General features: G+C 37.0%; 1 protein-coding gene across 1 annotated transcript in view; it reads right to left on the bottom strand.

Annotated features, from left to right (window-relative positions):
- Window positions 1–13571, bottom strand: part of CREG2 (cellular repressor of E1A stimulated genes 2) — a 70387-nt gene extending 56816 nt beyond the window's left edge. The window contains exons 1-2 of the mRNA XM_072621608.1: window positions 13000–13571; window positions 10140–10309 (exon numbers count right to left, since the gene is read on the bottom strand). Of these exons, the coding sequence (XP_072477709.1) occupies window positions 10140–10309; window positions 13000–13452 (623 nt within the window). The 5' untranslated portion in view covers window positions 13453–13571. The remainder of the gene's footprint in view (window positions 1–10139; window positions 10310–12999) is intronic.
- Between the last annotated feature and the right edge of the window lie 1493 nt (window positions 13572–15064).

The following is a 15064-nucleotide window of genomic DNA, read 5'->3' as shown; positions in this document are numbered from 1 at the left end:
ATGAGTTGAAGAAGAAAATGCAAAGCACTCTAGTACCATTACAAAGAAAACCCCAAAGAATCAGACATGACTGAGAAATGACTCAACAGTCAACAACATCACCAAGATGGTGTTGAAAAATATGGGGTTTTTTTGTACATGGAAGCAACTTGCCATCACTGAAAGTACTATACAATCTGCCAAATGTGACTTATTCTTTTCCTCCTTTTCAGTTCATTGTGTCCATCTGTAATACCTGTCCTTAACATATATGGATACACAGACAAGTCAAGGAACTGCCAATCCAACTATGTGCCACAAATCAAGAAATGCACAATCTTTATCCATTTGTTTTTTTCTGCACAGATTGTTAGGTTGATCTTTTTGAAAGGTAGTGGATGTTACAGGGGGAGCGGAGTCTAAGATGCTAAGACAAAGCAAGAAACACAATAATCTAACCGTACATACCTTCATATTAAGAATCAGTTGTTTATAGTAAATAGATTTAAGTTTTTCTCATTTTTTTTTTCTGCTCTTGCTGCATCCACTGACTTCTGACTCTCTTCTTGAAGAATGAATGTCTTAGAATATTCTCCCTCGCAGAATCCCTAGTTTCCTTCAAGTCTCAACTCAAATGACACCATTCTGGTTTCCCTAGATGCTAGTGCCTTCCACTCTAGGGTTATTTTTCATCTACTTTATATGTATTTTATACCTAGGTGGCATAGTGGATAGAGTACCAAGCCTGGAATCAGGAAGACCTCAGTTCAAATTTGGACTCAGACACCTACCAATTGTGTGACCCTGGGCAAGTCACTTAACCCATTCGCCTGAGTCTCCTTATCTGTAAAGTGGGGATAATAATAGTATCTACTTTTCAAGTGAAATTCTAAACATTAGGTCCATGAACATGTAATGAAATTATAAAGTATTCAACACAGTTCCTAGTACTACATAGTAAGTACTATATAAATTTTAGCTATTTGTTATTCTTGTTGACATTATTATTATTTTTATCCTATTTAGGTAGGAGCTATCTCCTGTAGGGAGATATTTTATTATATTGTTTGGAAAAATCTTATTTATTAATATTGTTTGAATCTAGATTTATGTGGCTAGAAAGCTGCTTCTGTTTTGGGTTCTCCAAAGTTGACTGTTTTTGCTTATTGACATGCATCTCAGTGGACCTTGCCAAGGAACTGCCCTCTTTACAAAGTAGTTTAAGTGCTATGTGGGGTTTTTGTGCTGGTATTCTTCTCTGAAATACTATATAATGTAAACTTTACAGAGAATGAGGAGGGAGCCTTCTCCCAGTTTTCCTCTCCTACCAGATGACCTAATAAATTTCTTTCTAAAACTACTTCACATTTTGAGATTTGTTCTCACAATGAATGCTCCTCTGTTGGGATGAAAGTTCTTTGAACTTAGGGATTGTTTTTTATTTCCCATTATATCCTCAGTATTTGGACAATACCTAACACATAGTAATTGCTTAATAAATGCTTGTTCACTGATTGATAATATATAGACAGGAGAAACTACTATCCCATGTATGTGTCAGGAGGAGTGGAATGTGGTACATATTTGGCATATCTCTTTTAAATGGCAGAGACTATAAAATGAAATGTCACAAATTCACTTGAGAAGGTAACTTGTTGGCATCCATTGTATGTGTTTAAAATTACAAGCAAAGGAAGATATGTACAGCTCTTTCTTGTACTATGAAGCAGATGGAGTAACATATTTAGTGAGTGGGAAAAGGACCCTTGGGGTTCTTTTCTATATTTTACCCTGCACACTTTTAAAAAATGAAATGAACTTATAGTAATAAAACTAATTACAATTTTTGACAGTTTTGTGCAAATTAAAACCAAGGAAATGGATTTAAGAAGCATTTACTTTAATATTTAATAATTAACATTATTATTACTAGACATAGCTTTGTGCTCTGGAATTCTGTGGTTTCTGGTCTCAGTTCTGCCACTGACAAGCTTTATGAGCTTGGACTAGTCACTTAACTCCTCTGAGTCTATTTTCTCATCTTTCAAACATTAGGGTTGGACTAAATAATACCAACTTAAATTCACAACATGTTTTCAGGTTTACAGTACACTTTATGCACTACACATACACAAAGTGACATAAATATATTATCTAAAAGCTAGACAACCAGAAAAAGACATGCACTAGTTAGCTATCAAGAATGAATGATAACATGTGGACAGCTCAAGTACTCCCCTGGTAACCACAGAATGATAAAAGACCTATAACAGTAGTTCTTAACTTTTTTGGTAGTCAGGAAGACCTGAGTTACAATCTACCCTCAGACATTTACTAGCTGCATGACCCTGGGAAAGTCGATTAATTGCTCTCTGCCTCAGTTTCCTCAGCTGTAAAATGGGAACAAATAATACTTCACAGGGTTGTTGGAAGGATCAAATGTAAAGATAGGTTTCAACATTAATTTTTATAAGATTTTGAGTTCTCAGTTTTTCTGTCTTCCTCCCTTCCCTCTCTCTTCTCCAAGACAGCAAGCAATCTGATATAGATTATATAAGTACAATTATGTTAAACATATTTCTACATTAGTCACTGTTGTGAAATAAAAAATCAGAACAAAAGGGAAAAACCACAAGAAAGAAAAAATAAAAACCTAGAGTGAAAATATTCTATTTCAATCTGCATTCAGATTCCACAGTTCTTTCCTTTGGATGAGGATAGCATTAACCATCATGAGTCTTTTGGCATTGTGTTTGATCACTGTATTACTGAGAAGAGCTAAGTATATCATAACTGATCATTGCACAGTGTGGCTGTTATTGTGTATAGTATTCTGGTTCTACCTCACCTCACTCAGCATCAGTTCATTTAAGTCTTTCCAGGTTTTTCTGAAGTCTGCCTGCTCATATGCCACAACTTGTTCAGTCATTCCCCAATTGATGGGCATCCCCTCAATTTCTGATTCTTTGCTGCCATGAAAAGAGCTGCTATAAATATTTTTGTACACGTGTGTCCTTTTCCCTTTTGTATGATCTCTTTGGGATACAGACCTAGTAGTGGTATTGTTGGATCAAAGGGTATGCACAGTTTTATATGCCTTTAGGTATAGTTCCAAATTGCTCTCCAGAATGGTTGGATCAGTTCACTACTCCTCAATCTTCTCCAGCATTTGTCATGTTCCTGTTTTGTCATGTTAGCCCATCTGACAGTTGTGATGTGGTACCTCAGAGCTGTTTTAATTTGCATTTCTTCAATAGTGATTTAGAGCATTTTTCCATATAACTATTAGCTTTAATTTAATTAGCATTAATTTATTCATCTGAAAATTGCCTGTTCATATTCTTTTACCATTTATCAATTAGGAAATGACATATATTCTTATACATTTGACTCAGTTCTCTATATATTTGAGAAATGAGGCCTTTTTATCAGAAATTGTAGTAGTTGTTTCCCAACTTTCTGCTTTCCTTCTAATCTTAGTTGCAGTGATTTTGTTTGCACAAAACCTTTTTAGTTTAATGTAATCAGAATTATATATTTTGCATTTCATAATGTTTGGTATCTCTTATTTGGTCATAAGTTCCACCCTTCTCCATATATCTGACAGGCAAACTATTCCTTGCTCTCCTAATTTGTTTATGATATTACCCTTTATGTCTAAATTGTGTATCCATTTTGACTTTATCTTGCTATATAGTGTAAGATGTTAGTCTATGCCTAAATTCTGCCATACTGTTTTCCACTTTTCCCAGTAGTTTTTTGTCAAATAGCGAGTTCTTATCCCAGAAGTCAGAGTCATTGGTTAATCAAACAGTAGATTGCTATAGTCATTGACTATTGTATCTTGTGTACCTAACCTATTCTACTGGTTCACCACTCTATTTCTTATCCAGTTCCAAGTAGTTTTGATAATTGCTGCATTATAATACAATTTAAGGTCTGGTACGGTTAAGCCACCTTCCCTTGCATTTCTTTTCATTAATTCCCTTGATATTCTGGATTTTTTGTTCTTCCAGATGAATTTTGTTATTATTTTTTCTAGTTCTATCACATAATTTTTTGGTAGTTTGATTGGTATGGCACTGAATAAATAAATTAACTTAGGTAGAATTGTCATTTTTATTATATTAGCTCAGTCTACCCATGAGCAACTGATATTTTTCCAGTTATTTGGATCTGACTTTATTTGTGTGAAAAGTACTTTGTAATTATGTTCATATAGTTCCTGGGTTTTTCTTGTCATGTAAACTCCCAAATATTTTATATTGCTACAATTACTTTAAAGGGAATCTCTCCTTCTATCTCTTACTACTGGACTTTGTTAGTAATATATGGAAATGCTGATAATTTATGTGGGCTTATTTTATATCCTACAACCTTGCTAAAGTTGCTAATTATTTCAAGGAGTTTTTTTGTTTGTTCTGTAAGTATAACATCATATCATCTGCAAAGGATGATAGCTTTGTTTCTTCATTGCTTATTCTAATTCCTTTTTTTTTCTTTTTCCTCTCTTATTGCTAAAGCTAACATTTCTAGTACAAAAGTGCATAACAGTGGTGGTCATAATGGACATCCTTGTTTCACCCCTGATCTTATTGGAAATACTTCTAGTTTTTGTCGCAATAATTTTTTTAAAATTAAAATAATTTTACTTACATTTACTTGTATTTCTCTTATCTGTGCAAATATACTTCAAATACAAGTAATTATAAACAGATCTTATTATTTTACCTTGAAATAAAAATTTTCACCCACCTATCTCCAGTATGTGCAAATGCATGGCATCTATTGAAGCAGTTTGGTCTTTCAAGGTATTCTTGAATTCTGATCCTTGCAACCCTCCTGCTGTCTCTACCCACTGCAGCCACCACCCCTATTCTCCCACCAGAAAGTATCAGTGGCCACATAATTTTCTCCTTTTGGCAACGTAACACAGGTTGTTTGGAACAATACTGCCCTCATCCCCAGCTCATATGGGTACCATGGACACTTAGCATTGTCTTTTAGCCCCACAATTACCATTGAGATGAATTATTTGAAGGTGTGGTCTCTACTTTATCATAAAAAGAATGACAATATCATATCAGGAGGTACATAGCAGTCTTTGTCCTATCAGATACAGTGTGCATTTAAAAGTCCTTCCCTCAGTTCCTCTCCTCTGCCTTCCCCCTGTTTTGCTTTAGGTCAATGGGGAACCTGCCCACCAGTAGAATGACAGCGCATTATATCTATCTATCTTTCATCTATCTGTCTATCTGTCTATCTATCTATCTATTTATCTTTCTAGTATGATTCAGTTCAATTCTACAAACATCTTATTAACTACCAACTATGTGTCAGGCACCATGCTGGGTCCTGGGTCCTAAATCAGCCCCTGACCTCAAAGGGCTTACATTCTATTCCTCCTTTTGCAGGTGAAACGACTGCTTTGTTTTCAGCATCATAAAAAAGCAATTTCTGAATTGCCATGCTTGATTAAGAGACTTTGGAAACACTTGGAAATGAATTATAGGCTTACCAGATAGCCTTGAGTCAAGGTGAAGTAAGGAGGGATGAATAAATAAGGGGTGAACTGAGTATTTTGGAGTTTTAATAACTCACCTCTAACATCCCAAATGGGTAGCTGTTATGGTCATTTCATTCATTCATTCATTCTTTCTTTCATTCTATTCATTCATTCATTCAACAACCAAGTGGCAGATACAATATTAGGTCCTGGAAATACAAAAGTAATAAATGAAATAGTACTTTTCTCAAGATATCTAAATTCTACATGGAGACAGGGAAGCAATATTTATTCAGGTCAATATAAAATATGCACAGTCATTGTTTTTGTTGGCTTCCAACCAAGGGTCACATAGTGAGCAGCAGAGCAGGGTCCTCTCACTATAGAACCAATGCTCTTTCCATGACACCATGTGATATGACATGATTCTGACTGTCACTGCATTTAACCTCTCAGAGCTATCATTTCCTACCATATAAAATGGGGATTATAATGCTAGTATTTCCTACCCCATAGGGTAGGAATTAATTAATAAATTAATACAGTGTTTTGAAGACCATAAATCACTATGGGAGAGCTGGTATGGTAAATAGATAGATGGCACTAGAGGCAAGAAGACCTGTGTTTAAGTCTTGACAATACATACTAGCTATATATTCCTGGGAAAATCACAGAGACTCTTGACACCCCAGACAATTGTCTAAGGCTGTAAGGTGGGGAACAGTTACTCATCTTCACTGATAAAGAAAATTTCTTCAATGACACGGTTTTCACCCTCCCCATGCCCCCAAATCATTATATATGTGGAAACTGTTACTATAATGTGACATATTTTTTGTACTCTGCAAATCACCTATGGTCATTGAATCTTTGACCTTTCCAACCTTTCATTACAGATTATGAAATTGAGGCTGAGAAGGTAAATTAATTTGTTTAAGGTCATAGCAAAGGCCCATTTTTAAAAAATACCAGCATTCTACTGATGTTGGTATGACCTCAAGATATGGGATACAACAGCCCCTGAAGAATTAAAAATGAATATCACAGAGGAGATGGGGAGGCATATGGTAGATGTGTATAAGCTGTAACATATGAGAGCGACTTCAGAGAACAGGAATACTAGATATCATCAAGGAGATGTGTGATAAGAAGTGGGACCTCCTATCATGAATCCATGGGAGGACACAGATAAGTGTTGCATAGGGAAATCAGGAAAAAGAGTTGCAATTATCATCAGAGAGAATTTTCAGATAAATGAGATGACAGATCCATTTGGGCCTTGTATCTCTTATATCCCTAGGGTCTAACTACCATCATAACTAAGATTTAAAAGATGCTTAGTAAATACTTATTGATTGATTTACTATAGTCACTTCAGCAACTGTAACCATACACTACTTCTTTGTTGGCACCAAGCAATTACTAATAGTGAGCTAATAACATCACCCTTCCCAGATCTTTTGACTGGAGAGTTTCAAGACAGTAGAAAGTGACAGTGACAGCTACTGGCTCATGCCTTCAAATGACAATTTTTGTCTGGCACAGGCCAAAAGGCAATGCTCTTTTTCAGGCTGATTACCCACCTCATATTCTATTGTTATCATTAAATAATTTTTGTGCTGTTAATCCTCTAGAGTGTGGGTTTCCAGGGTTCAGAGCACAGTCCATGAAAGGCTGCTTTTAGGGCATAAGTAAGGGTCCATATCCCAATGAGATGGGAGAGTCCCCAGGAGGTTCAGAAATGGATCTTAGGAATATGCTTTGCATCAAATAGCAAAAGAGGGGGGAAATTACATAAAACAGACTTGTTACATTCTCTGGCTTTGCTCCATTCATAATGGGAAATAGATTAGATAAAATGTCTTTGACACTATCCAATAAACTTGTTATTGTCTAAGCTTGTCAATATTCCAAGACATCATATCAAGACTGATTGAAAGTGTTTTGAAGAGGCAGCTCTAGCAGTATGGAGAAAGCAATGGACTTGGAGCCAGAAGATTAAGGTCTGACACTTGCTGCTTAACCTTGGGCAAGTCACTTAATTTTTCTACGGCTGCTTCCTTTTCTATAAATGGGAATAATAAAATTGTACAAGTGATCTCATACTAGGAAAAGGCTTTGTAAACTGTAAAAAAATTAGCAGGGATATGAGTTATTAAGGACATAGTTTCATCTAAGTCAAATTTTCAGTTTAATACTGCTTTGAGAAGACATGAAGTTGAGATGTGTAAGGATGAAAGGAAAAATCATACTGAAACTGAAGACCACTCAAGGTAGAACTACTTTGATTATACAAATTATAGTCATCAATGTATAAATAATTTTATTTGTGTGCATTTTGTATGTTTCTTGCCCTATATTTATTATAGAACTATGGAATTTTCAACTTTATAGGGTCATAGATATAGAACAGACCCTAGGGGGCACTGATTCTAAATCCCTAATTTTACAGGTAAGGAAACTGAGGTTTAGAGAGATTAAGTGACACTTCTCCATGACCACACAACTAATTAGTAATGAAAGGATTATGAATCTAGTTCTTCCTGGTTTCAAGTCCACAACTGTAGCCACTATGCAATGTTCTCTCAGGAGCACGAAAAAAAATCTTATAGAAAATGAAGTACAGGAAAACAAAACAATTTACAGAAGTTGATGTAGGTAACAGTACTAGAATATTTCCATACTGGAATAATTTCTGGACCCATCTATGTTCCTTCCACTGTATCTCACTTCCTCTCATGAAGCATTGGAGCTGGGAACATATTCTTAAGTGATTTAGACTCATAGGATTTAGAGATGGAAGGGATCTTAGAGATCACCTTTGTACTATCCCTGCCCCTCACCTCAACAGAATTTTAGCCCCTTGAGAAAAGAGATTGTTTTCTTTTTTGTCTTTGTAGCCCTAGAACCTAATTCAGTGCTTGATACATAGTAGGAGCTTTTAAAATGCTTGTCGATTGATCTCTCATAAACGCGAATGAAAATATTTGTGAAAGCATTTTTGTATAAATGTGTCATTCCTAAAATCACTTCTAAGTATTATGCATTCATTCCTCTGTGTACTTGTTTCCCACCTGTAGAATATAAACTCTTTGGAAGCAGGGTCTATCTCAATTTTATATTAGTCTCCCAGAACTTACAGAGTCAGTATGGCATGGTGGAAAGAGGTCTAACCTTGGAGTCAAAAAAAGACAGTTTTAAGTCCAACCTTTGACTCATGGTAGGTATGTGACATTAGATAAGTCTCTTAATCTCTCAGTGTCCAAGGCAACTTTTTGAGACTCTGAGTTGTTGAACAGTTGGTGAACTGCATTGGTAGATGGTAGATGGTCTGATCCAGACCAAATTCTGGAGCCTAGCACAAAGTCTATTATATAGTAGGCATTTAATAAATGTTTATTGAATTGAAATGGGATATGTTTTGACTAATGTGGAAATGTGTTTAACATGATAATACATGTATAACCTATATTAGATTGCATGTTGTCTTGAGGAAGAGAGAGATGAGGGAGGGGAGAAATTTTGGATCTCAAAATCTCATAAAAGTGAGTGTGGAAAATTAAAAATAAATGAGATATGTTTGAAAGACCTTTGTTTGATGTCAGAGGGAGGAGTTGAATACCAAATTATTCAAGCAGTTTGTTGTGTGTGTTCATCCTTCGTTGCTGAAGAAGACCATGCCATGAGAGAAATAATGACATGACTGGCACTTGACTTTGTTTTGAGTGAGGGAGGGCTGTGCAGGTCACCAGCCTCACTTCTCCTCCAGAGACATCTGAATCCAGTAACCAGATATTCATCAGGATGACCGGAGATGACCCAGGATGAGGCAGTTGGGGTTAAGTGACTTGCCCAAGGTCACACAGCTAGTGAGTGTCAAGTGTCTGAGGTGAGATTTGAACTCAGGTCCTTCCAACTCCTGCACTGGTGCTCTATCCACTGCACCGCCAGCTGCCCTATTCAAGCAGTATCATTCAGTGGAAAAGACCTTTGGATCTGGAATCAGGGACATAGGTTTGAATTTCAGTTCTTCTGTTGACTCACCGAGTGACCTAGAGCAAGTCATTCAAACCTCTCTGTGTGTCAGTTAACTCATCTACAGAATAAGCAGGTTGGACTAAGGCAAGACAATTCGGGTTCTCTAATGCTTTCACTATTCACAGTAGGACTAAGTAAGGTAGGTCAAAGTGGAAAGTACATCGCTTTTTGGTTTCAATGGGTTTAGATTTAAACCCTGCTTCCAATGCTTACTACCTTTGTGAGTTTAGGCAAATCATTTACTACCTGGAGATCCAGTTTCCTCACCTATAAAACTGGTGGTAGTGGAGGGGTTGGTTTAGCAACTGCTCAACAACTCAGAATCTTAGAAAGTTGCCTTGGATACTGAGAAGTTAAGAGAATTAGGACTAGATGGCCTATGTGATTCTTTCTAGCTTTACATCTATAATTCTGTAGTCCTATGCTCCATTCTCCATCAATAGATCCTTCCTTTGCTAAGTACCATGATTGTTCATCTTTCTTAGAAAGTCTGGACCCCTCCCTCCAATCCTCATAGAGTAACTGTATCTGAGAAACAATTGTACTGTGTTTTCAGCAGTACTAAACTGTCAGGAAATCAGAACCCTCATCAGTGATAACAGACAATCCACTCTACCTGCAGAAATCCCCTGCGGCTTCTGGAAGGGTCAAAGAGGCAACTGGATTTTTCATCAAGTCAGCAACAATGTTGTCCTTTGGGGTCACATAGAAGAATGGAATTCCAGTGCTGTTGTTGAAAGGACCATCACTGATGGGTAAGCAGTTCCCAAAGGGCACACCCTTGATCTGACAAATATAAGAGAAAATTTTTTAATAGTGAGCTACAGGCTGAGACTATATTGCCCATTAGGAGATGTTCCAGTCAGGATGTTGAGTAACAATGACAATAATAACATTTACATGGTGATATAAGTTTATAGATTTTTTTTATCATCTCATTAATGTTTAAGGGGAGTAACTCTTGTAGATGTATTAATCAAGGCAAAGTGATTTCTAATCCTGCTATTTCCCCTACACTTTTATTATGGTTAAGATTTTGGTGGTTGGCTTAAGAAGAGTTGAGTTCAAACAATAGTTTGTCCTAACTCTAAGTTCTTACAGAGGGCAAACTCCTGGATTCATCATCTCATCTGATCTTTGGATCTTTTGGATTTTACACTTTTCTCCCAAAGGCTCAACTCCTTGCTCATTTATTCATTGTCTTGTCATCACATTAGGCAAGATATTGGAGGAAAAGTATCTCAATTTTCTAATGCTTATGGAAGCATACTGTCAACTTTGTTCATGATCAGCATGCAGTTTGTTAATACTCAAATAATGAAGTCATATGACCAGGAAAATGTTATTAGAAAGCATGCTACTCTATTATGCATTTGGTCACTGAGTGTCATTGTTTTCTCCATTTAGCACATGGATGCCTAAATGTAGGAATTGGTCTTGATCTGTTAGGTGTCAAGTTATGAGGCTAAGTGCAGAGACAGGAATAAGAACAGAGATTGGAGATGTAGGGAGTACCCAATGAGGAACACTCCCTACCAGTTCAGTTTGGCACCTCCTTCACAACTTACAGTCTTAGAAAGCTACCATAGATCACTGAGAGGGTTGGGACTTGCCCAGAGTCACAGAGCCAATATGTGTCAGAGACTGAAGTTCTCCTGGTCCCAAAGTCTAAGTGTGTAGTAACAATGTAAAATTGTTTTAAAATTGTAAGAAAATTCATTGTTGGAAAGACCTCTGCTGTGATATGACTGTTTGTAGACTTTCTTATTCTCATTTTTTATGATAGAATATGATTTTAAGTGTTGAAATTGGTAAGAAAGACTATTATAATACTAAGCAACATGAATCAGAATCAGGTCATGCATGGCACTGCATTTTGAATCACACATAAAGATTGAGATCTTCACCCAAGACCCAGTTTATATTTCAATTTACCTCAGGTGCACATATAATAGCAGCAAGAAAGAGTGGTTAACTATGTCAAATCCATAGCTATAGTTCATGGAAACTCATACTATATGTAATATTTTCAAAGGTTGATATAATTAAAGTCAACTGATGATTTGTCATTAGTTATAATTTAGGGATCACAGAGACTGACTCCCTCATTTTATTGTGAGAAAACTGAGGTCCAAAGAGGTGTAGTAATTTGCCCAAGTTAACACATATAACCTCTGGTAAAAAACATGACTATATAAACCACATTTCTTACCTACTAGTCTTAAGCTCAATGAATAAAGCACTGGACCTGGAGTCAGGAAGACAGGAGTTCAAATCCAGTCTCAGATACTTACTAGCTATATGACCCCAAACAGGTCACTGAACCTCTATCTACTTTGATTCCTCATCTGGAAATAATAGCACCTACTTCCAAAAGTTGTTGTGAGGGTAAAATGAGGTAATACTTGTTAAGTGCTTTATGAACATTAAAACATTATGTAAATTCTACTGTTATTATTGTTCTTTATGTTTTATTAAATTTTACATTAAGTTCTACATTATTTGAACTGAATAACATTATTTAAATGAAATAGGAATTATTTGTGGCATAACATGTAGAATGATGCCAAAATTTTAATTCCTTCAAAGCTTTCTGGAAGCCATATTGTGAGAATTAAATTATCATTATTTATTCATGCTTTTGAACCCACAGATGGAATTATCACTTGTCTTACAAGTCATCATATTATTTATAATCTCAAAAAAGATGATTCTTTGACATTTGATTCATATTTATGTCCTATTCAATTTAGGGGAAAAACCTACTGCTTAGTAGTAGCTTTTCATTATGTTTGTAACCTTCAATATACACTGTCTATTAAGAAAGAAAACCCATGAAATTAGGAGTGAAAATGACTAATTTGGAAATGATTTTTAAAACTTAAAAGTAAACCTCTAGCTGTTTCCTTTGTTTCATTCCCTCACGCTGTGGGCAATGGAAGATTTTGGGTTTTACTGGGCACCTGGGATAAAAGGTTGAATATTGCTTTTCTCTGCTTGTACAGTCTTTCCACAGGGCCCCTGGTTGAACTCTTCTTTTGTATTCCTTCTCTGGCAGCTCATTCAAACCCAGATCCTTGGTGCTAAGACACCTAGCTGGAGCCTGGCAGTGCCCTCTATTCTATACTTTGCCAGGATAATGGAGACAGTCTTGCTCCATTGCTCATACTGTCTTTTACAGGAGAGCTCACATTTCTCAGACAGTCAAATTCAATCCTAAGTTTCTGTCTTTTGAAAATAGTATGAAAATACCTGAGTCAATGCCAACACATCATTTGTCTCATCTACATGCTGCATGATTTCCTAGACAGGAAGGGCTCTTGTGTAGTGATTCTTACAGAGTAGTCAGATGAGATCAATACATCTGCAGACCCTCCCTTAGAGCTGCTAGTGGGTAAAGGCTATCTCTTGTTTTGGTTTGGTTTTTTTTTAAGAGGGAGAACATTAAATTCTTGGCACAGCATATGCTGACTTACCTTTTCCTGGGTAGATACAGTAGCCAGAAAGCCCCAGCTATTAGTGTGAGCCAGGGATCGGGCAGTCCTGATGATCTGCTTGTGAGGAGGAAGGCTGCCTGTCCCTTTGACACTTTCCCTTCTATAGGAAAACATCCTGGAAGGAGAGGAGATCTGCTTGGACCTACCCACCCCTGGCCTGGACCTCATTTCGCCGTCTTCTTTGTAAACAGAGGCCGGGTAGCTTTGCTTCCAGATGCTCGTGGTGTCTTCGAGGAGCGAGGGCAGAGGCTCCTCGTTGGAGGAGCTGTCCAGCTCTTCCTCTGCCTCGTTGGTAACTGACCAGGAGACCGAGCTCACAATCACATACCCCCAGACAGGAGAAAGCATCGCGCTGCACCAAAGCAACCAGGAGAGCCAGGAGATGAATGCTATCCTTCTCCCCAGCAGCCTGTGACTGCAGAAGACAGACATTTTGTAACAAACACTCCGAACTGTGACCCACTCAGTCTTGCCAAACCCTAGCCTCTGGAATGATCGCAGCACCCTCCTGTGGCAGAGAGAAGGCAATGGGGAAGACAAATTGAATTTCTAGGCTTATACAGTCTTGTGAGCCTTTCTGTGCAGAAACCTCGCAGGTTGAGCACCAGCAATCCTAGAGGGAGCTGGTTAAAGAATCTGAACCCCCTGCTACAATCCCACAAGGAACTAACCGATCTGCTAGGGGTAAGAGTCCCACAGATTACAAGGCTGAAGGTGGAGGGATGTTCCCACAAGCCACCAAATGTCAGCTTTATTTGATCCATATTGTGAGAGGGACATTATGTAATAATTTGTTCCTATCTCACCAGTATTTTCTAAGCACTAAACTCTTTAAACAGTTCAATTTGTTGTCTCCATTCTCAGTAATCTGAGAGTGTGGAAGGCACTCGGAATTTGGAATCAGAGGATCTTACTTTGAAGCCTCGCTTTTTAGGTCCCTTCAAGACTACTTTTGTGACTTTATTTCCCTTCTAGATAGCCCTTGATGGTTGTGATGGAAAGAGAAAGAAAGGAAGGTGGAGGAGATACAATTAAAGTAAAGTGAAGTAAATAAATGAAAAGAATGGATTTATAGAATCTTGGAATTTTACAGTGAGTATGAACCTTAGAGGTTTCTTGACTGAAACATGAATTTCCTCAGTAATATTCCCAACAATTGGACCTCAGTTTCCTCAACTATAAAGAAGAGGCACTTGGAGTAGATGATTTCTCTTCCAACTCTCAATCCTACTTTACCACGAACTGGTCAAGCCGGTAACCTTATTCTGATTTCCTACCCCATCTAATCCCAAATCCACTTACAAATTATCATTATTACTTCTGAGCACAGTTCTTTCCCCAAAGAATTGTGGCTTTTCATGTGTTTTTCTAATACTCTCCTTACCTGAAACATAGAAGATCACAGTATCTTAGAAACTAGCTAATCTAATCCCCTCATTTTACAGATGAGGAAAAATTAAACAGAAAGAAATTAAGCCATTTACCCAAGATGACATGACTAGAGGAGATTAGATTCTTCATTCCCAGTCTAATGTTTCCATTAGATGAAATGGAATCATTCTACTTCAGGACATCAGAGTAGTTGGTTCTGGAAGTTTTTGTTTTTGAGTGTTGGAACATGTCTTGATAGGTATGTCTTCTGATATATAGGATCTATAATACTTGAGGAATCTTAAAAGTTACTTAATCCAACTTTTATAATATTTAATTTTTCCACAATTACATGTAAAAACCATTTTTAACACTCTTTTTAAAACATTTTGAGTTCCATATTCTCTCCCTCTCCCTTCCCTCCTCTTTTCAGAGGTTAGCAATTTGATACATGTGCAACCATGTAAAACATATTTCCAACTTTTTATTACAGGTGAAGAAACTGAGACCCCAAAGTTCAGTGGCTTTCTGTACATCCTCCTTCCCCCAGGGAGTAATTGGCAGAGCCAGGATTCAAACCATTTTGTTCTTAATCTAGTGCTCTCGAACTTTTGTTTGGAATGTTGTTGTCTTCAAAAACATGTTCATTTTAAATGCAAGGAAGAGATTAGGT

The sequence above is a fragment of the Notamacropus eugenii genome, chromosome 6, assembly GCF_028372415.1.
Source record: "Notamacropus eugenii isolate mMacEug1 chromosome 6, mMacEug1.pri_v2, whole genome shotgun sequence".
In the NCBI taxonomy this organism is placed as follows: Eukaryota; Metazoa; Chordata; class Mammalia; order Diprotodontia; family Macropodidae; genus Notamacropus; species Notamacropus eugenii.
This window is presented reverse-complemented; position numbering and strand designations above follow the sequence as displayed.